This window comes from Episyrphus balteatus, chromosome 3, assembly GCF_945859705.1.
Source record: "Episyrphus balteatus chromosome 3, idEpiBalt1.1, whole genome shotgun sequence".
Taxonomy (NCBI): domain Eukaryota; kingdom Metazoa; phylum Arthropoda; class Insecta; order Diptera; family Syrphidae; genus Episyrphus; species Episyrphus balteatus.
The window spans coordinates 73,487,939-73,512,326 of NC_079136.1; the positions used below are offsets into that span (position 1 = coordinate 73,487,939).

General features: G+C 34.1%; 1 protein-coding gene across 1 annotated transcript; it reads right to left on the reverse strand.

Annotated features, from left to right (window-relative positions):
• Nucleotides 1–306: 306 nt before the first annotated feature.
• LOC129915286 (homeobox protein slou) lies at nt 307–22,679 on the reverse strand. The gene is made up of 4 exons (XM_055994772.1): nt 20,499–22,679; nt 17,121–17,358; nt 1,292–1,602; nt 307–1,225 (listed from the first exon to the last, which is right to left on the reverse strand). Exons 1-4 carry the CDS (start codon nt 21,588–21,590, stop codon nt 1,010–1,012), a joined length of 1,857 nt encoding a protein of 618 aa, XP_055850747.1. The 5' UTR covers nt 21,591–22,679; the 3' UTR covers nt 307–1,009.
• Nucleotides 22,680–24,388: the final 1,709 nt, after the last annotated feature.

Genomic DNA, 24,388 nt, shown 5'->3' on the forward strand with positions numbered 1-24,388 from the left:
GTCTAACATAGCATTTTCCATCTGATCCTTCAGAACACACTACATCCTTCCAGTTAACATTTACACGGTGAAGGTGTGCGGTTACTAAAAGTTCTAACTATTAATTTGCTAATTGTTTGCGCTTTTGTTCGCCCAAAAAATTATTATCAATCGAAAAGTTGCGCTCATTCTTTCTCGCTTACCTTATTTACTTACTTCTGCCCGTGAAAGTAAGGACACTTAAGAAAAGAAAAGATTTTAGGTAATTTAAATTGTATTTTCACTTATTTGCTAAAATTTTTATTTTGCTTTAATGCTACACATAAAGATAATACATATTTACATCAGAGAACAACATAAATCGTTTTTTTTTATATTTTTTTTAATTAAAATAATTTTACGGCTTAGACATATATATTTATAAGAAGATACATATAACATAATTCTTTTTTACAAAACAAACAAAAAAAATTTGGCTTAAGCTGAACTTTTCAGCTACAATGAAGTTTTACATGACCTTTTTTATACAATATTTTGAAAATGAATAAAACTTCATATTACATCTTAATGTAAATATTTTGCACAAGACCCGACAAGTAGTATAAAATGGCCATGTGTCGCTACATTCTGTCTAAAAGATTAGTTTACTTCACTTCATACCCGAGATCCGACGGATAACTAGGGCAAGAATCAATTTACTAAGACACTGTGATGTTAGCGCATTGTAGAATAAATCTTAACCACAATTTATGTCAGTAAGGATACACCAACAAAACAAAATTTTAAGCTGTCCCATTATGAGTCAGCCTGTTTTCATCTATCAAATTAGTCTTTTTGGGGAGAATTATAAGCGTTGGCCACTGTAAAGCACCACGGGTTTGTGGAACCCCAAAAAATAATATAATCATCCTTACAACTAATGATACGAATCTAAAACATCATCATCACATTTTACGGTTGGCTGGCTGAATATCACACGCCTTTGTAAAGCAGGATGTCAAGCATATCGATCCCTGTCCTGCCATCTTACTTATGAATGTGAATGACTCAAATGGTGAGCACCAAGAGGGTGAAAGTAAGGTCCATAAGGTGGATACGGTACAGCATGAGGATACAGTAAACTACTTGCATAAGCGCCTGGACCGAATGATCCGCTATTTGGAGGTGGAATTGTCGGACTATTCACATCCATGCCAGGATTTTGCTTCTTCCATTTCGTTCGGCGATTTTGAAACCAAATTTTTACCTTTACAAAAAAATATGTGAGGTTTAATATATGGAAACAATAGAATATAGAAATTTGTGAAATTACCTGTGTTTCGGTCAAACTTAAACTCAAAGCTAGATTAAGTCGCTCGCAAACAGACAGATATCGCGTTGTTTTGAATTTGTTTTCAAGTGAAACAAGTTGTTCGTATGTAAATGCAGTTCTAGCTCGGCGAGGCTTCGAACCACCACCGCCGCCACCACTACTTCCCCCAGGACCTTTTCCGTCACTCGAACTACCGCGTGAGTTTCGACTTCCGCCTTTTTTTGAATCAGTTTCACTGGCTCTGTCGTCGATATCACTGCTCATTGCGTCATCACACATTTCATCCTGGTCCATGTCGTTGATATCCTGAGCTGGAATATCAAAAAAAAAAAAAATAATATATATGATGGATTAAAAAATAAATTTGGAAGAAAATTGGCCTAAAAGCCAAAAAATATCATGGGCAAGAAAAAATGAACAGCGTTCAAAAAGTAATATATCAGCAAGCGAAAATGATACTAACATTTTATAAACGCATTAAAAAAGAATAGCATTTCTTCTTAAAATGAAGACCTTAATTAAGCTTCTATCAAAAGTATTTATAGAGAAATTATCATTTACATGAGTAAAGGTATACCAAAGTAAGCGTTTTCTTAAATCATCGCTAAGTAAGTGGTATAAACTTTCAGACATCTCAAATTTTTCTTATCTAATTACGAGACACCCTGTATAAAGGTAAAATTCCATTCTTTCTTGCAACTTTAAAGTTTAACGCACGCCTATTTCATAATGAAAATATCAATGATAGTGATAGCATCTCATACTATTAACTATTATGACCACTAATCAGCATAATTTTAAGATTATAACAGGGTGTCATAAGCCTCTCGACCTACCGAACTTTACTATACCTGTACATAAAATCTCTAAATTGTTCATCAACACCAAACCACTTAAGTAGATGTGTGTGTGCCCTTCCGTAATCAATAAACTCGAAGCTAGCTAACCACTCTTCCCCTAATTGTGGTCTCATCAATTTAACGCAATTTATAATGCGCTCGCATATAATTTAATTATACTCAATCGGGAATCAATCGTGCATTACCATGATTCGTCCTGCCGGCCGTGAGGACTCAGAGGCAGTCCGCAGGATCCGTATCCATCAGTATTCACTAACGTATAGTCTTTACGAGTGTTTATTGGAAATTGCCTCCCTCGACCCGCTAATTGAAAGAGAAACAAGTCCATATAACAGTTAACTAGGTTGGAACACTTGTCAGTGGTTTGACGCCATCATAAATAAGTGAAACGCCTATAGACACGTAAAAGTGGTGGTCAAACCAAAACATTATACCTGTTTCTGCCTCCGCAGAATTGCTACATAGTAATCCAATGCTGGTCAACCTCTTGCAATATCCCCCCGGTGTCGATTGTATGTGCAATCTCAGGTGCAGTACCTTGCCGTCGTTGCCGTCTGGCGTTTACGGTCGGTTGATTCAACGAGTTCACCCGCGCACAAACGACCACCAAAGTGTATTCCATCAGCAGCAGCATCACAGAGCAGTGGGGCTGACTTCGTTTGGGGTTGTTTATACTGTGTGCTTTTCGGAATGGTTCCAGTTCGATTCGCTCCCGTCGACCGCAAAATCAAATTAAATGCGGCAGAAAATAAGTAGACATATACAAATGTGTCTATATATCATGATTTACAATGAGAAAGATAAGCAAGTAACTTGTAGATACAGAATAAAAACGGAAAATTTACCATAGCATTTGCCGCGACAAATATTCAAACTAATGACATGCGATAAAAACAGAATCAAAACTTATCCTACATCAAATAAAATAAATGTAAAATAAAGCACAGGAAACATCTTTCGAGGGTATTTCAATAAGTTACCTTTTGTAAAGTCCAAGAAAGATGGCTTATTGCAAGTTTGTAAAACCGCTTTTTTGCAAATTCCAGGAATATCGAATTTTAAGAGTTTAAAATATTTGCAAAAATCATCTCTCATCTGGAGAAACACCAGAAGAAAAACGAGGGGGTACGGGTGACACTAGGTGACAAAGGTCCAACGAATGTAGTTTTCGCGTTGTTAGTTTTACTTGAGAATTTGCTTTCCTCTTTCGTTTGGGTCATTTTCATTTGGGATATGCTTCTTCTTCGAGAATGCCCAGCCGCGTTATTTTCAGATTTTTATTCTCTTTGTTTTTTTTTTTTAATTTTAGTTTTTGAAATGTCTAAATACGGCCATGGATTCGTTAAGTTTTGGAACCGTTCCAATAACTGTGGAACATCAATCTTGAAGCACCTAAGATGGATGCTTTTTCGGAGTGCATTAGATTAAACATTAAAGTCTCTTATTAAGTGTTCATAGAGAAACAAAAAAGTGTTGACAATGGCAAAAGCAAAAAAATAAAGCTAAATATTCCAAAACGTTTTTGAAAAAGACCCCAAGTTTTCATTTGATTTCAAAAAAATCTAGTTTTACCAAAAGTTCAAAATCAAGCAGCGCTTTACTCAAGGCAGCTTTATCAGTAGGAACAATCTGACAATTTGTGTAGGGACCTCAAAAAACAAACAAACAAACATGTGACACCGTTAAAATTTTTTCTTGGTCTGGAGACCAGCAAACTATGGGTTGGAAAAAAATTGGATTAATTTGATTTTACTACCTGAATCTCGATGTTTTCGGATGACCACCCTGGGCAAAACAAGAATATAACGGTTATTGGGATGTTGGCTAAGCTAAATGATTTCTTTAACTTTCGGGTTTATTTATGGTCGCCTTAAAAAGGACCGTCTTTATTAAGAATTTGGCGACTCTTGATCAACGGCGTATACAAGGGGGGGGGGGGGTTGGGGGGGTCACGGGGTCATGACCCCCCCCCAAGAACTCAGAACTTAAAAAAGAATTTGTTATGTGATACTGAAATCTCTTGAGTAAGATTATTTTCAAAATGTTGAAGTTTTAGAACATGAACGAAAATTAAAAGTAAAAAAAATGTTTGGTATTCAAACAAACTATTTTACCATATTTTGGGGATGTGGTCATATTTTAGCGAACGCTATGCTGGATTAGGATTATTTTGATTCGTTCGATAATATTAGTTGAGCTGTAGTGTTTTGTATGGAAACAAAATCCGTATAAGTATTATATTCAAAGCTTTTTAAAAGAAATTGAATCTAGTAGGTACACAAAAATAATATCTTAAGGGCAAGACACTGCTTACCAGCAAATAAAAGAAGCAGCCATATCTTCTATTTTTTTATATGATGAAGTGAATAAAATATGTTTTAAATAGGGAAGCTTTCTGTGGCCTTGCTGTGTGGAGGTCAATTCTGTTGATAAAATTCGTCATCGGCAAAATGTTAAAGAAGGATATCATTTCTCAAATATTTTTAGTTTTTTGCAATGTTCCAGTTCAAATAGAACGAAATAGAAAGAAAGGTAGGCCTAAAAACTCCTGGTACAAGCAAATGCAAAACCACCAGCATTCAGTTGGCCTTAGAAATGGAACAATACAAAACCGGGAGGCTTGCCGCCGATTTCTGAGGTCAACCCGGCGAACCCCACAGGCGGATCACTAGTGTGAAGCAGTTACGTGGGATAGTTATGATCCCCTCGACATCGAGATCATAACAGCGCCGAGAAAAAGGAAGAAGAAGAAGCAATGTTCCAGTTCAATACGTTCGTCTGATAAAATTTGGCGAATTTTGTTTGCTTACAGAATATAACAGTATTTTGTACATACTAAATTAGCTAGATCTGTTGCATTTTTTGAAACAACTATCGATTTGTTAATCATCAATGGCCAGCCAATTATAGAAGCAATGTAAGCAACCTTATCTAAGGCAATTTAAATATTATTATTAAATATCACTTAGGGCTAATTTTTTGAATAGTTAGATAAACCTTAGTTAGAGCTTATTCCTAGGAATAAAAGTTTTTTTTTATAGTGACATTTATTCTTCTGATAGTCTATCTAACGATTGAAAAAGCAGGGCTTAATCTAATAAATACAACTGAATGTTTTTTATATTGTAAACCGCTGATTAATACCTGAAAACGGACGAATTCCAAAATATAGCCAAAATTATTTTTTTTGTCTTTACTATTTTAATAGAGGTATTTTAAATTCCCATACAATTTTAAAACAAAATTTAAAAAAAATTATATTTTCAATGCAATTTTTTTTACAAAACTTTGCGATTCGTTTGCCTGAGGTTAGGAAAACTTTTAATTCAAAAGTTAAAACTGTTATTAAGTAAAAACGATTTTTATATTAACTTTCTGGGCTAGCGGAAAACAATGAACAGTTGTTTTAAGGCAAATTATTCAATCGAAGTATACTCTTACAGTACATTTTATTTTTAGGAGAGGATAGCCTCAATTGGTCAAAATTAAAGCCTAGTACGCTGCTGATAAGAAACGAAAAATCCCATACAAAAATGAAACAACGAAATGGTAAACCAAAAATTTCGTTCAACTTTTCGTTCTGTAGTACGCTGTTCGGCACAACGAAATTGAAAGTCTAAACTTCTTTTTCGCACACAAACAATTGCCGGGGACATTCATTGTGTGTGGAAAAATGACATTTTGAGTTTTTTTGTTTGTTTTTGTTGTTCATTTTGTAATTGCATGTCTTTCTGCGATGCGTGTTTGCTTTTTTTTCATTTATGTTTTGCAATTTTTGAGTATTTTTCGGTCCAGATTTCGCAAGTATTTCGTTGTCCTCGTGGAGACCGACGAAAAATTTCGTTTCACATCAGCAGCGTTCTAGGCTTTAAGGCTTAACGCTAAACTTAAACGAATCTCATACCGTTTTTGTTTGGTAATTTTTAGAACTACATTCGGAACTTTTCGATTCGAAATACAAGACGCACAAATTTTAATGTTTAATAATTCAAAAAGCCCATTTTCAGGTTTATGCCTGCTATCAAAACTTTTGAAAAAAAAAAAAAATTGGCATGACCCCCTCCCAAGAAGCAAACCTGTATACGCCCCTGCTCTTGATTCTCATCCACTTGCAATCATATAATGTTTTATAGTGATTGTCTGCAAATCGAAGTTCAGCAGATAACGTCTAATCTATGTGGAAACTATATAAACTTCTCGGACTCGGTAGAAATACTCAAAATGGAAACTGTCATAATTATATAGACAAGTAAATCATTAACGACTAAAAAATTTCTTGTGCATAAGAATTTTCTACAAAAATAACTGACTTATTTTCATGTTTGGTGTTAAAATCGTTCACCAGGATAAATACCTTTTTATCTAATTTTCTTTTCTGATGTATTTATGCTGATCGCTTTAACTCGCCTATTTGCGACAAACTTAATAAACTGGCCAACCAAGCCAGTTGCTGTGGTTTTCTTCTAGAACCCAAAATACTTAATAAATTGTATCTTTGTATAATAACTGCTTTATTCATCATCGAAAGAAAATCACCATTTATTTTTATTTATTTCAAATATTTTAAATAGCTTTCAGTGTTGCATGAACTCAACTTGAAAATTATTCTATAACGCTTCGATGAACTTTTGATTTATTTTATTTATCTTCGAAGAAAAGTTAAAAAAGGGGTTGAATTGGCTTCCTTCAAAGGGTCTTTTGCTGAAAAGTAAGCTAAAAAAGGATGTGCTAAGACGATTTAAGAACACAATAAATGTAGTAATACATTTAAGGGGGTTGTTTTCGATTTAATTTAACAAGATTGTTAAGTAAGGATCGCTCAAGGATATTTTTTTCAAATGGTTAAAAAAAATGTAATCTGATTTAATAACGCATTAAATGTTTGTTAAATTTTGTTAGTGATTGTCGTGGGTTTTCTCTTTTACACTTTTTGTAATTCAAAATATTACCTAATTAATACAAACTGTATATTAACTGGATATTTTGAATTAGCGAAGTAGGATAGAAGGGGCACCTTCGAAAAAACAAAAACGTCTTGATGTGTCGGCAGAGGTTGTCGTTCCACTGCGTTGTTAAACAATGTCAACAAGTACCTAAATCAAATGAAAAGGTATGCATTTTTGTTTCTTTTTTTACTGAGCCACATTTTCCATGAAATTATTTTCCATTTCAGCCTCTTCTAAGTCAATTGGCAAAACAAATTTTAGGGCCTCTTCAAAAAATGGTACTTGTGGGTAGTTTCCCTTGGCCGCAAAAAAGAAAGGAAAGGGTCCGAGGTCAATAAAAGTATGTTTAAGACATCTGTGTTGCAAGACTTTCTTGAAAACATTCTCGCAAAATAAAGTTTTGCTGTCTATTTACAGAACAAAGCGAACATATTTAGATCTATTCTGTGACCACTCAAAAAAACTTTTAGGACAGCCTTAAGAATTTTTATGAGCACTTAATCTTCTCCGGTAATAGTTGCAGCTGATTCTGGGTCGGAATCACCGTCATTTGTGTTTCTGAACCCAGCTTTCGAAGAGTCTACTCACAATCCCAAGCAATCTGAATGGTCAGTAAAACTGATCTGACTGATTGATCAAGGATAGAACAATTTGTATTAATCAAAAACATATTCCAATATAAAAAGTTGCACATACGCCACAGTGACCCGCAGTTAGGATGCAAACAAAATAATTTTTAAAAAATTATAGCTGACTAAACAATTTCACCAGTTCACTTTTGTTGACCATTCAATAAATTTCAAAATTTTACTTTCGGGATGGTAAGATTTTGGAGCCATTAAGTAAGTATCGCAGCGAAAATACGTTAAGTATTTTTTAACCACTAACATATGCATAAAACAAATCATAAAACAAAATGGCAGATATTGGAAGAACTTTTTATTTTTTTATCTGATGTGCATCGCTGAAAGTCTTATTTTACACTAAAAAACAAATACGGACATATTCGGGGAAGATTATTTTTTTTAAAACTTTTGCTGAGAATCAGCACTATTTAACAAAACCTATCCGCCAACACAGGCAAACGGTAGAAGTAGTTAAAACCTTTTGTGACCATAAAAAATCACTAAAACTTCTTTTTTTCGCTAAAATATTGTACTATCTTGTTTCTCTATTTATTTAAAGTCTATTTACGAAAAAAAAAAAATAGTTTCAAAACACAAAATTTTTATTTTTTTGAAAAAAAAACTTTTTTGTCGCAATGCAATTACCGTTAGTTCTAATTATAGATACAAATTTTAATTTTTATCTTAATTTGATTTATTCTATTTGATTTTACGAATGTATCTGTAACTAGACGTAATAAATAGTACCTAAATATGTATGTACCTTCTTTGCCGCAAGCCAAAATACTGCGACAGACAAAACATGTCTAAACTTTATTTTTTTTGGACCGCAGACCAAAAACAAATACCTACCTAATTTATACTTTAATTGCTGTCTAATGCTCTAGGCTAACAATGTGAAAACATCAGTTAGGTACCTTACGAAAGAGGCACCTACACAGAGAAAAATAGACCACATAAAATAGAACAAAAACAATAAGATTTCTCTATGGTTTTCATCCAAGAAGGAAACCTTATTAAAACAATCGGGTTTTCCTTATTGTTTTAAAATCTGCAAAAAAAAATAAAAAAAAAACGATGACCAGGCTGGGAATCGAACTGGAGACTTCAAATCATCAGTCGCCCACCTTACCACCTGAACCAACCTGCCATGAAAATATTGATCGCGATTTTTGTTCTAGTGCTAAGTTGCAAAAAAAATCAACTTTTCAGTCAAATTTTAATAAGATTTTCTCTATAAAAATAATAAGAAATCTCCTTAAAAAAACCTTATTAATCGTTGATTTTAATAAGATTTCCTTATGAAATGTATGGACGGTAAAACAATATGGCAATCTGTTAGTTTTTAGGGGGTCATATTTTTCTCTGTGTACCTATTAATTTAACTTACCTAATTTTCGTTCTACCTTCCTCTCACCAACCCACCTACTTCTATTCATAGGTTATAAAGAGGTACCAGAGAGGCAAACTCGTAACACATTATAAAACTTAATTGTACATGTATACGTAGCTATTTCAACAGATAAAATCACATAATCAACGACCCCCAAGGGTAAAACAACAATTTAAATTATGAGTCGTTTTTAAGTCATAAACTTAATTACGAAATCAGAGTGTTAATTACCATTACCAGGGCTTTTTGCCATTCGCCATTCGCCATTTGCTATTATCCTTCTGGGTAAGTGTAAGCATCAGCTTCCACTTCCAACTTAACAGGCCCCCCAACCCAACCCCAATCCTGTTTCCCCCATTTGCCACTTAGTAATTTCAATGCAGGCAGGCAGGCTGAGGCTCTTCCCTTCTTAATATAACCATCTCTTAATGGCAAATTTTGATTGTTAGCACATATAAAACCCCCCATATTCCCTCACTTTCCGGTCATATGATATGCCATCATATTCAGTTCGTAATTTTCTACCCTCTTTCTCTTCTCCTCCCAATTTGGTGAAAGTTTCACAAAGCCCCAAGGGTGTATTTGTCGTCTCATTTTCATAAGAATAATAATGATATTTTACTCTATGCAATGAAAATTCGCTATGGCAGACATAAACACATACCATAGTATACATGGAGTTTGTATGAGTATAACAGTGTTTGTATGATGGTAGCATGTATCTCTGAGTTCCGTCGCTGTCGCGACACACACATACACAAACACCTTTAAACGGCAACTCTTCAATATGAAAATTCAAAAAGCAAGCAATATAAAAGCACTGGTACATTTATAACGTTTTCCCTCTTGAGACATAAACGAAAAACCAGAACCTACAAACACAATCAAATTTCCAGTCACATTAAACGTGGCTCCCCCACACATACACATAAACAGAAAGGACATTCAATAGTTCTCGTCTCGTTTCTAGGAAAATCGACAACGAAGGGAAAATTAAAATCAAATTCAGCTACAAGAATTGAATGCGAACAAAAGAGATGCCAGAGGAGAGAAGCAGAGAGGCTGAAAGAAGGCAAGCACCAGCGCATCCGTAATTGGAATACACAAGTTTCCTCAAGTTCTCATCCTCAGTCTCACATCGTTGTCGTCATTGTCTATATGTACATTGAAAACACGTACACATAGATGACGTTGTTTTTGTAAACTGGTACATGACCATACTACCCCCAGCATGGATCGGTCGGGGGTCGTGCGTCGGTGCGGGGTGTATTAAATCAGTAGCACACAATTTAGCACAACCGCACAAAACGGTGGTGGCGACAAAACGATGCTGAAGCTTTGCTACACTACACAACCCTACAACTACTACAACCGCAAGCAACACTCTCAAGCTAAAGTTGCTTGGATATGAATATACGCTTTATAAAAGGGGAAGCTATTTCCTAATAGGAAGTTTGTTCTCAAGCAATTTGATATGAGGTCCCTTCTTCTACACCCAAAAAGGGGGGTTAATGGAAATTGAAGATGGAAGTTGTGTTGTTAGCAGGTTGTACCAACTGCTTATACCAATTTCATGCACACAAAAATGTGTTACCTAAGATGGAATCCATTTTGCAATATTGCTCAGCAAAACAACCCCCGTTTAATAACATCATGGGGGGTTACATGCATATTAAATGATGATTTGAAATGGGAGACACAATTGTTTCGTTTCGTTTTGAAAGATATGTTTCTATGTAGTATTTTCAGAAGTTAGTTTGTTTGGATAAGGGATAAGTTTCAAAACACCGACCGCAAAAAGATTGTTTTCTCTCCCCCGCCCGTCCATAGCGTTCAGGAAGAGAAATTCAGTATTGTCTGTGAAAGAATGGTTAGAGTTTTACTAAATGTTTCGCTGCCTTAATTAAGAGTGTCTAAATAATTATGATCATTTCTTCACACAATTATGTGGAGAGAAATGATGAGTTGATCAATAGAGTATCGTATTGTCAACAAGGTAAGGTAGCAAGCAGTGGCGTATCTAGAAAAAAAAATTGGAGGGGGCTGGAAACTTTTTGAAAAATTTTTTAGAGGGTAAATTTACCTATACGTAAAATTTGTCTGTCTTTTTTATTCATCTTTGATCCAGAGTGAAGCGCTGTACTGCGGTACTGAAACTGGTATAGTAGCATTTTACTGTTCTCGACAGCTTCGTACTACTGTCTCCTCCTTTTACATTCAAAGTACCTACCTAGTATTTTTTTTTTTCAAATTCTTGTGTCCCAAACATTTTACACAAACAGCTACTACAAGGAGTTGAGTCATCCTTAAAAAACACTTTATTTCGTTCGAACTTTGCCATGTGCTTAATTCAAAAGTGTTTAGAGACTTATTCCTACTATGTCTAGTTTTTGAGCTATACACTTCACTATCTTCGATATAAACATAAACACCCATGTTCCGCAATTCGACCGAAAGTGAATTGAAATCACTTTTCAATTTCACGTGAAATGAAATATCATATTCTTCATTTCGATCGATTTCGAAATTGAAATTACTGCTGCTTTGAACATGGATGCAATTTTACTGGCAATTTTAATGGAAAAAGCAAAATTTAATAGAAATAATAAGAAGACACATTTTGCGAGACAAATCAAATATGTACTTAAGTGAAATGCAGAGCATGTTCGATATAATTGCAAATTTTAAAAGAAAAATGAATTCGGTTAAGTTACGATTCATTGAAAAAGGTAACAAGTTCACGAACAGAAAAAAAGTGAATTGAATTCCATCAGCAAATCTAAGTGAGTGAAAAAATGCAGAACACCTAATTTTACTTTCGGCAAGTGAATGCGCAAAAAGTGAAATGCTGAACCTGAAAGTTTCAAAAACTTGTTTTCAATAAAATTCTTTTTGACGTTTAGGCTAGGCGCACACATGCGATTTCAGTCGCGCGATTATTCAGTCGCAAAAAGGATCACAAGGATTTCAATGCCTGTGAAAACACATGCTTCCCGCGATTAAAAATTTGAAAATTGTGTCTACAGTCATTGAAATTCTTGTCATCTAATTTGCGACTGAATAATCACGCGACTAAAACCGCATGTGTGCGCCTAGCCTTAATCCGAAATATATATTTTTCGTATTGTGCTGTTTTTTTAATACAAATCAGAAGCGCAACCATTAATTATGTTGACCACTAACATTTTGGAATATCAAAAATTTCTATTTCGATATCTTTAAGAAAAATATTATTTTTGAAAAAAAAAGACGATAAAATACGAAGTTTTGAGGTTGCATAAGAAATTTTGCAAAATTTAACGGTAATTTGAAAATACTAAAAAAATTATCTGAAGAATACCGAATTGGACTAAAATCAGAAAAAAATTTACGCCAACCCTCAACGTCAGCTTATGCTCTTCCTCTTATTCAAACAAACACAAGCAACAGCCGTTTCAGAATTTGGAGGGGACACGAGCATCTAAGCAGCTTAGCAGCAGCTGCATTTAAATCTTTAAGATTTACGTAAAAGTTTAAGTTAATCCTGTACATTATGATGAAATCAGTTAAATAATAACATGATCTCGAAGGCTTGGGGGGGCTTGAGCCTCCCCTCTCAATACGACACTGGTAGCAAGTGCGGCCAAATTCAAACATCGTACGTAGGGTTGCCAACTTTTTTAACAAGGAATAGAGTATATTTGCTTTCCGAGACGAAAAAAAAGAGTACATTTGAAAAAAGAAGAGTATCATTTATTTCAAGTCTTGAAAATGTATTTTTTTTTTTGCTTCTTATAGTACATAACAATTTTTTGTTGTTTTTAAAATATGTGTATGACTAAACGTTCAAATTACAAATTCATATACATTAAGAGCTCATTTTTGATCAATTTCAACGAAGCCCTATTCCACTCCTCTCGCCACTTCATATTCAAGACCGAAAATACTCCCTCAGTGAATACTGAAGTGGCAAGAACAGATAGAATAATATGGCTTACAATATCGAAATAAAAATATATAAGAAGGTTTACTCAATTTTAAATACCTTGATATTTTACAAGAAAAAATCTAATATTTTGAGGTCTTAAACAAAACCAAGTAAAATAGAGAACAAAATTTGAATTAAAAAAAAAATTTTAATTTTAGTAAAAAATTAAATTTTAAGTTTGACTAAGAAACAAACACAAAACAAATAGGTCGTACTAAAACAACGACAAAAATTATAGTGTTTTGTACTCTCTAAATTACATTTGTTCAAATTTAGAAATTATAAGGTCGAATATTTTAAGCCTCATTCTTTTTTTCATTCAATTCTATCTTTAGAAATATGAAAGTCATCCACCAATTTGTAAACGTTAAAATGCTTATGTTTATGTGGTGGCACACTCAGCCTTAAGTAAAAAAAGAGTATTTTGACGTACTCTATCAGAGTTATAGATTATAGAGTACACATACGTGAAATAGAGTACAATACTCTTTTTTAGAGTACGGTTGGCAACCCTAATCGTACGATTGCTGGTGCTATTTAAGAACTACGAGAAAACACGAATAAGAGCGCAATCTTCTTCAAAAAGTGGTTCAAAGAATAAGAAATGCTGAGGAGATTTAAAAATACTCAAGACCAACAACTAGTTGTGGAAAACGACGAAATTCTTCACAGGTGGCGACGGTATTGTGACAGAGTTTTAGATGAATAATTTTCGAGGTTATACTTTCTAATAGATTCACCTAAAAAAGTTGGAGTGCCATTTTGAAGAAATAATTTATTAAGAAGAATTTTTTTAGAAGAAGAAGCAAAATTTGTAGTTGATGATTACCAACACTTACATACTGATGAGCCCAACTTGTGCCTGGGCAAAACGCATTATTTTGGAAATAGTTATTAACACTTAAAAACGAAATTTCGAAATATTTCACTGACCTGTTTTCAAAATATTGATTTTTCAAAAAAAAAAAATTTAATATTTTTTAAAAATCCATGAATGTGTTTCTTAAAAATTTTACGATCTCTTAAACGCTATTGTTTTCGTTGAAATCGGGTTGCCCATGTACGAAATATGCAGAAACAAAAAAAAAGCGTCCTATGGCAGGTACAGTTGGTAACGGTGCAAAAAATAATTTTTTTATTTAAAAAGTTGAGTCGTATACACACAAAAATTTTTGTTTTGACCCAAGAAATTTCGACATTTAGTAAAAGTATTGACCGTAGTCAGTTTCACCTTCCACGGTTTATTTTTTCGTTCTGACACGTTGGTATTGACCAAAATAACATCATATTGGCGACGAAAAAAAGAATGTATTCATATAACATCCTGGAAAGGAAATTTTTAAAAATAAAAAACTTTTACATCTTTGTCATATATACACTTTTGTTGTAGAATAAGCCATTTCGGAAATAACACCGAATAAGTCCGAAAATACAAAGCAAATCATGCGAAAATTGTTTTCGGGACCTGTCTATCTCATTGATGGAAGTTACAGTAACGCTTCAAAAAATACCTCAAAGTGTCAAAGTCATGTATTATTATGTGTATCGGGTGCACAGGGTGTCCCGGAATGAGATAAGAAGATTTTGAGAGATGATTCTTGGGTATATTCTAAGAAAAAAAAATTGTTCTACAGTAACTCTCTATTTGCAAAGTTGATACCCTTTAGCGATGATTTAAGAAAAAGCTTACCTTGGTATGCCTTTTACTTCTAAAAATCAAGACATTAATGAAGTTTTTATCATAAGTATAAACGGAGTTATTAACATTAACATGAGTAAAGGCATACCAAAGTTGGCGTTTTCTTAAATCATCGCTAAAGGGTATCAACTTTGCAGATAGAGAGTTACTGTAGAACAACCCAAGAATCATCCCTCAAAATCTTCTTATCTCATTCCGGGACACCCTGTATAACAATAGCTTATTTTTTGTTAACTTTGTAAATCTTCATTTCGCAGTTTGACCTTGAAAATCGCAACTTGCGGAAATGATATTTTTCTAGAATTTTGAGGTAAATTATGTATCAAATACCAAAATTAAGCATTTATTTCGAGGTTTACCTACCCCTTTTTTCGCCATATTTGACTTGACAAAAAAATATTTCAATTTTATTATAGGATAAAATCTGATTGCAAACAAGTTTACGATCGATTGTATTTCTACAATTATTATTGAATATTTATACCTACTAGTCATTGAAATTGTTTACAATTTAAATGCAAATGAAAAAATCAATCACTGGCCACTGGCTTAAGCTCTCAACTCCATCACATCTAATGTTTAACAGCATGAGTACACTTTTTAATTAAAACATCAATCAAATTGTTCTTCATTTATAAACCACTATGACTGGGTCAGAAGCCCAAAAAATCCATCAAACACATAGAGGGGATCCATTTCAAGTCAATTCTATACCTGTGTCGATATTTTATCTCGTCAAAAGTACCTACCTACCACTGACTGATATCAACAAAACAACAAGACTAAAAAAAAAAAGAATCCCTCTCTCCCATGCCTCAAATATATTTCCACACTAATGAAGAAAAATTCGACAGAACACAAAATAGAAGAAAATTCTTTTTTTTTAACCACCCATCCTGTAAAAAAAAAAAACAAAAAATTTCAAAAACGAATCGCAAATTGAAAACATAGCTAGACTTTTGTTTCTGCACATCAATTGAATGAAGTTTATGTGTGTATGTGTAGGATGATGTCCTGCACAATCTTAAAAAACAACAACAACAAGTCCAGAAATACTCTGCGTCATTTAGGAAAATTAATGGAAAATGATTCGAGTTCATTCAATCGGTAGAAAAATAAAGTACTGGCTAGAAATGCAAAACCACTTTGGCTTTTGAACCCCCACCATCCACACGGGGGAGAGGAAACAAAGTTATATGGGAAACATACGTAAAACATAAGACACAATGGAGTTCTTTTTGAAAAATTTAAATTGAATAAACCGCAGAAGTGTGGCTTTTTTTATTGGAGCACCCACACCACATTATATCAATTATTGTTTTACCAATTGAAAATGACAATTCGAAAAAAGGATTTCCACCCGCATTCAGATCGGTTTTTCGAAAACTAATGCAATATATTTATTCAGATTCACATCGGATTAGGTTGGCTACGTTTTCTCTAAAAATGTAAGCTTAAATGGCGGCATCATAATGATTTTTTTTTTTTTTTGAAAAGACAGTAGGTATTGATTTTTCAAAACTTTTTATTTTTATGAAACTACACTTAGGAGCAAAAAAACGGAATCAAATAAATTATTTGTATTAAAAACAAAAATTGCAATGGATAAAATAATGTTTCTTCAAGTCTCATGGTCTCATTTAAAAGCTTGAATTTTGTACTTTGAATTGTTGGTAAAAACATCAAAGTGCATACGATAGTATCATCACTATCTGTCAATAAACTGCACTTCTTTTTTTTGTAAATGTTAAATTTTCTTGATACTCGCTGCTTCAATTTCAGTCTTTTTTTTCCTAACGTTTCTATTGACTTTGCCTGTCAATAAATTCCACTTAATTTTTTTTTAATGTTGAATTTTACAGACACTCTCTGTTTCAAATTCAGGTCTTTTTTCCTTACATACTTCATTTATGTTGATTGGATCTTTAAAAAGTGAACGGGTTTTTAAGTTCCTAGCATTAATTTAAAGCTGTTGTTTCAAGCTTTTTAATGGTGCAATTGACATTCATATATGTCAATTACATCCTGACCAATTATCGTTTTTACAGAACGAAAATTTTGATTCCATTTTTTTGCTCCTAAGGTAATTTATGAGAAGAGTTAAAACGAAGTGTCTTAAAAAGTCCGAAAGCAGGGGTCGAATTACGGCATACGTTCGTTAACGAATGGTTGCTATGTGTCGCTATCGTTTTCTAATAATTAAATAGAGACAGAAATAATCAAAACGTTAACGTATGATCGTAATCGTGTGCCGTAATTCGACCCCAGTTTTTGATCTCGAATTTGTTTTTGCCAGTATAATAATTATGAAAATAATAAAATGTAACTTTAAACTTACCAGACATGATTTCACTTTCTTCATCCAGCCGATCTTGTAGTTCGTCCCGATCGTAATTACTACTGCTACAACTCCATTGACGCGAAGGATTAAAGTGGTGTGATGATATGGATTCTTTTTTCCCTGTGAATTTGTTTGGATCTAATATGTTTTCCACGGAGAATGCTAAACGTTTGGCGGCTTCTTTATCTGTAGGTGTGTTGGTTGTGACAGAACGGGTAAGATCCACAGGACATACCTAGTAGTTAATGTAAAGATAAAATTATTGTTATCATGTTTTAATAGTCGGATATTAAACTAAATGCATGAAAAGACCTCAAGTATAAGAACTGTACCTAGTTCAAAATACCTTATGAGCTCAATATACGGAGAAAAAAGACCACCTAAAAACAAGCGGATTTCGCATTAAATTAAGCGGAATTCTGTATGTTTTTTTGCCAAGATGACTTCCGTCTTAAATCTTCTTAATTTCTTGGCTGTGCAAATTTGAAAGAAATTAATACACTTAATTTAAGCGGAAAATCATGTTATTTTTATGTGGAAACAGTTTAAAAAAAAAAAAACTGGCAGCCACTGGGGATCGATATTACACATTTTGGGTCACTAGGCGGATGCTTTACCATCAAGCTATCTCGCTGTTGGAAATAAGTATGAAAAACTGCAACTAAAGCTGAAGTCCGACGATAATTTTAAAATTTTTATTTTTATTCGGTTTTTTTAAGATGAAAATTCACATTAAAATGAAATGAAGTTCACCTTAAATTTAACAGAATTTAAGCGGATTCCACTTATTTTAAGCGGATATCCTATTGTTTTTGTGTCGTGTTTTCTTGGTAGCCCAGTACTTGTAAACAACAACAAACGATTGCTTTTATTTATTATACGTAATCCTTTGTTATTGAAGAGTCAAAAATTAATTAGTTTGGACAACAATTTTCTTTCTAAACCACAACAAACGAATACTTTGGTTGTTTGTTTTTTGTTGGTTAAAGTACAAAATTTTACTGAGCTAAGTATTCAGTACCGGAAAACGGGACATTTGATTATGCCGTTTTCGATTGGACGAAAGTGTTTCATTGGCACTAAAATGACATATAGAACGCTTATCAGAGGAGAAATAATTCTCTTCTCAATTTCAATTCAGAATCCACTCAAAATCATTAATCATTAAAATTTCCTGATGCAAAAGCATACAAAATTTCAGAATTGAGTGGAATGTGGAAAGGATTTAAACCGTTTTATTTGATTTCCTATTTGATAGGACAAAATAGACTTTGAATCTGGTTTCAGCTACCCAAAAAACATATAATTAATATAGTCGCACTCCTAGATCAAAAAAAAAATTTTTTGAGGCTGTGACACTTTTTGAGGTTATCTTGAAAACCTGACCTAATAAGGCAAAATGGACTTCAGATTTGGATTCAGCGACCCTAAAAACCTATGAATTCCACTAAAAAATGACGCAAAACACAATATAGAGAGTTCCTATCCCTTATAAATGGTTTGAGATAGTCATCGGAAAATACCCGTTATCTTAAAAACTGTTCATTTTTTTACTTTTTGCCCATATCGACTTTTGATCAAGAGCTTCAAGAGAACAACATACTAAAATTTCAGACAATTTCACCGAGGGCCACTTCCCATGCAAAATGTGCGGGGTCCTTTGTCGATAGATCCATTTATGGGAAAGAAGAAAATTATAACAAAATTTAAAGGTGAAAAAAGTAGAATTTTGAAAAACAAAATTTTAAAAACCAGAATTTTGATCCGCTTCCGTATTGTACAAAACGTCACCATGAACAACCATAACTTCGAGGTAGTAAAGGACTTCGTCTACCTTGGCCCCGATATTAATACAGGCAACAACACCAGCGTTAAAATCAAACAAAGGATTGTCAACTGCTGCTAATTGCTACTTTGCCCTCTCATGAACTTTGACGAAAGCGGATTGTTTCGAGAAAAAAGTTCTTCGGGTGAAGTTTGGTCCCGTCTGGATTGATGGTGATTGGAGAAGAAAATATGTACAAGGTGCAAGGTGGCGCATGCTATCGCCAGTGAAAGGGCATATAAATCATGAAATCAGCAGGCTATGGATAGCGTTAGGCTGGAGCTTGTTGGTAAAATCCACAATGGATTGAAGCGCACAGCCTTGACACTTCTCACAGCAAGTAAGTGAGAAAAACACGTGTTATGTTTTGGAACGAGAAGCAAAACAAAAACAAATAATTATTATAGATGGCCATAGTTTGGTGAATAACGCCGACTTTTCACGAATCGATTTTAGCCGCACAATATGTCACAAGGCTGAATCCGACTAGGATTTTGCTATGGTGATTTTTACTTAAGTCACCTGTGGCTAACGTTCACACAAGTCGACTTACGTCGCAGCGCGACAAAAATCGACTTGTGAAAAGTCAGTGTTAGCTAGGATTTTTGCCGAGCGATTTGAATGCGTTGCCATCAAAATCTCCTCCACAACAAACTTTTTTGCAAAAATGTGTATCACCAGTCATTTAACGCGCAACATTTTTCACAAGAATTTTGATTGATTTTCTTATTTGAATCAATCACCAGAAGAATTACAGCCGACACACCTTACGATCATGGTATAAAAAGACAAGGTATGATCATTAGAGCCGCCATCTTACAAAATGGGGTAATAGTGTTTTGACGTTTGGCATTTGGCAAAGTCAAAAGCAACAACAATTTCCAAGACAAATTTGTTTACAACAACAATTTCAATGGGCTGGGCTGTCAAAACCTTAAGTAGCCATCTTTTTTTCTTTCATTTGACAGTTCTCGATACTGAGTTTTTTCTAATGATCATACCTTCTCTTCTTATACCATGCCTTACGATTCCCTTGCAGTTTTTCTAGAAATCCCTCCAAAGGGTGGACGAAGACGAAATTAAGTCCACTTTGATTTGAACGGAAAAAATGCCAATACAAGAAAAATTGTAAAATATGGATTGAATGCAATGTATAATTTCTCCATAACAAAGAAATTCTACAAATTCTAGTCACAATTTGTTGCGAAATTCTGTCAAGCTATTTTGCAGGCTCAAAGATTTTCGAAGAAAACGTTCAGAATTTACCGGCTAAAAATTACGATGGAAGATATTTTTTTGTTTTCATTTCTTTATCATTGAGCAAGATAAAGCAAGTACAAATATATGCAGGGCTACTATAGCGAAGGAGTAGCTACGGGAAGTTGCAAATTTGAAATCCTTCGTTATCGCCTAGATTACTGGGCCTAAACTTATGGTTATTACTCAAGCAGACTACATTAAACAAACATTAAATGTACGTACAAACACCTTTTTTGTAACTCTTAGCATATAAATTTGGTAATATTTCATAGTTTGTTAAGTAAACTTACCGACGGTGTATCGTTAGATCCATCATTACTATCCTCATTACCATCCACGTTAAGTTCTTCGCTAGTTTCACTCCTAGTGTACATTTTGTTTTGACCAGCAACTGCTGCGGCTGCTGCTGCCGCCGCAGAAAGCCCACCCAATTGTATCCGAAATCCATAATCACTTAGATCCCTCTCATTAGCCGCTGATATTGCTGCTGTTCGGGCCGCTGCAACCGTAGCAGCTGCCAACTTAATCCTTTCCATATCAAGGTCATTCGCAGCACCTGTGTTGGACGTTGTGGCAACAGGCGTAACGGTAGTAATTGTAGTCGATGTAACTGATCCAATAATATCAGCAGGTGTCGATGACGACGTTTGTGCAGAAATATTTTCCGTTGGCGACAGCGACAGTGACTGTTGATGTGAATGCCTTTTTGGACTATTTTGTTCAGCGGGTGTAGTGTCTGTTAAATTTGGGGAAATTGAAGGCGACTGAACAACGTGGTGTAAATTACGAAATTGAAACTGATGATGCGGTGAAACAAGATGTGACGGAAGTTGTGGATGCGATGATGAATTTTGATGAGGATGATGTTGCAGATGCTGCGGATGATGTAAAAGTCCACTGGGCACATGATGGCTCGGCTCAGGTCGAATGAGTTTCCTAACATTCGTACCAATTTCAAGCTGCTCAACAGGTTTTCTAGGCGATGGCGAATGAGATCGACGATCAATAATTATATTATTACTATTGCTGATATTGTTATTACTACTAAAACTACTAATGCAATTATTGTTATTGTTATTGACAGAAGAAGACATTGAGCTATCTTCTTTACGCGTATCAGTGCCGGATGATGGTGGACTCAATCTATTAAGTATCCTATGATCGGTCAACTGTTTCAAACGGTCAAATGAGAAGCGATCAATTTTGAAATCTTCACTGGCATGTTGTGATTGCACCAACAGCAAGCTATTCATTTGTTGGGTCATTTTAGGGTTAGTGTCGGGTGAGGTATTTGATTTAGGAGAATCGGGACTTGAGTTCGGACTTAATTGGCCGCCGCCCGTATGTGAGGTATCCGAATGGATTGTTTGCATCATTACCATAGTACACTTCACTTGATTTTTTTGTTATTATTTTTTTTGTTTCAAAGAAAATTTTTTAACAATCTATCGATCACTCACGGGAGGAATTCTCACTTTTCTATAACCCAGAACTATTCCCGGAATTTTTTAAATCAGTTTTTATTCTTACGGAAAAATCTTTTCACTCTTATCTCATCGAACGCACTGTAACGACTAAAAATCAACTCATCCGACCGGGATAACATTCATCCCTTGAACTTCCGAAATCTGTATTAACACAGAATGGATCAACTTCGCCCAACAAAGTGAATCCTCTTCAGCCGTTTGATTCAGATATACTGGCAGAGGGCGAATTTCCCAGCAACCGACGACGAAGAAGAAGCAATATTTTCTCTGTGATTGGGGTGTGTTTTACTCTCGCAATCTCAACCCATCTCATACACCGAGATGGGGTATTTTTAGAATACAAATCCGAGACACGCCTTTCACCATCAGTTCCCCTCGTGGTTGGATATAAAGTCCAATAGATACTCTGTGCGTTGTGTTGCTGGATGCTGGATTAAGAACTCCGCCTTTTGGTTTATCGGCTCTATCCGGAATGGCGGTGGTATTTGCATCCAATTGAGCACAACGGAACGGTGGCAGCAGCGGCCAGCGGGATATGTCGTCTCTAATGATTTAATTTGTTTTCCCCTCGTTAGGAGTGTAATGGCCTGACAACATAACTACTACTACAACTATTTTTGCCTCTCACCCAAGCATTATACCTACCCTTAGATATTGTATCTATGGTTTCATATCTTATGTTATTGCCGCTTCCTCTCAAGGATTTTCTATGGCCGTATGTACTTTTGTGTCTTAAAGGAGCATCATCAAATTATTTAGTAGTATAACGTTTTTATTTGTTTATACGGTTGGTCGGGGTTGGTTGTTTGCTTGATGGTCGAGTGGGGGAGAGAATTTGTATCTTTCGAACGATTATAGCTGCATGGGTGTGTGTTCATGTGCTTTTATACAACCAATTTCATATCGCATCCAATTTGCGGTATAACGGTTTTGTCATTTTTTTATGTTTGTCAATTGTGTCAAGTAAATGATCCACTTAACAGTGACGACGACGATGGTAGTTATGTAGTCATATTAATGGTTCCGTTTATGGAAATTTCATCTTACGATGTGTGTGTTAGTATCCATACATTATTCCATATTTAGGTGTGTGTGTGTGTTTAAAACATTTAAATCTGTGGGGATGTATTGGTGTTGGTGTATGGGTACCTATTTAATGTTATACTTTAATTAGTTTTGCTTTTTAATTTTGTTTTATTTTCCCTCTTTTCGATAAGATCTTTCCTCTGTTTTTTTCCGCTCTCTCTCTTTATACTCTCTCACTCTCAGTGTTGATTCATGTATAATGCGGTTTCATGTTAAATGGCATAAAAGTGAAAACCGTTTTATTTGCCACTAATTAAATGCTCGAGGAGTTGATTTTCATTTAATTAATTTTTGTTGAAAGAAACTAAGAATAAAAAAAAATACTTGCAAATCGCAATATACTTACCTAGGTACTTAATGGAAATGATGGGGGCAGGTGGGCCACATCCACATGAGTCTGGATATCACTTTTGATGGATAATTATATTATAGGTAGATAGATAGGTATATACCTGCCTATGTATACGTAAGAACCATCAGGGTCAATAAGATTTTATTATGTTGATAATTTCAAATGAGGCAAGTTGAATAAGCTTAAGCCGATTAATATTTTAGGTAAACTGCCTAGTTAATTGACATAATTAATGGACACAATAAATTGATATGATGAAGCTAATTATACAATGTTAAGTAGATATGGTTGTTCTGTCTGTATACAGTTAGACGGAGAAATAAAGGGCACCTTAAATCAAAGCCTCTTAAAACAATACGATTTCCGCTTAAAATAATTGGAATCCGCTTAAATTATTAAATTTTAAGGTGAACTTCATTTCATTTTAATGTGAGTTTTTATCTTAAAAAAATCACAGTAAATAAAAATTTAAAAATTATAGTCAGACTTCAGCTTTAATTGCAGTTTATCATACTTATTTAAAACAGCGAGATAGGCCATAGGCTGATGATAAGGCACTCGTCAAGTGACTCAACTGATGTAGGTTCAATCCTCAGTGACTGCCAGTTTTTTTTATAAAAATGTTTCCACAAAAAAAATAAAATGATTTTCCGCTTAAATTAAGCAGATTTCTTCTTAATTTTAGAATTCTAGAGATTAAGAAGATTTGTTCGCTCAATTTAAGACGTAAGTCAGCTTGGCAAAAATCATGCAGAAATCCGCTTAATTTAATGTGGAATGTGTACAAACCTATAGAAATCTTGATCCGATGGAAAATAGAACTAACTAAAAATGATTAATAAAATCTATGGCAATAAGGAAAAACGACATAAGTCAGTTTTTACAACTTTTCATAAAAGCGTTTTGAATGTTTGGCTTCCCATTAGAAATCAATGCTTATGAAATTTTTCTTTTATATGTAATTAATAAACCGCTTAAGATAAAAAATATGTCAGACGGAATCGGTTCAGTTTTTGTAAAAAAAACTCAATTTTGACATAAGTTGACTTATGTAGTTATTTATTGTTGCCACAGAAATATAATCACTGTCGTTTTTTATACTTAGCATAAAGGTTCACCGTAAAAACTTGAAACCAACATTCAATTTTATCCATTTTATATTATTTTCGTTTTTTTATTTTATTTTATTTATTTTTCATTAAATTTTGCAACAGGAAAATAAATATATAAAAGGTTTCTTGTTTGTAATAATCCT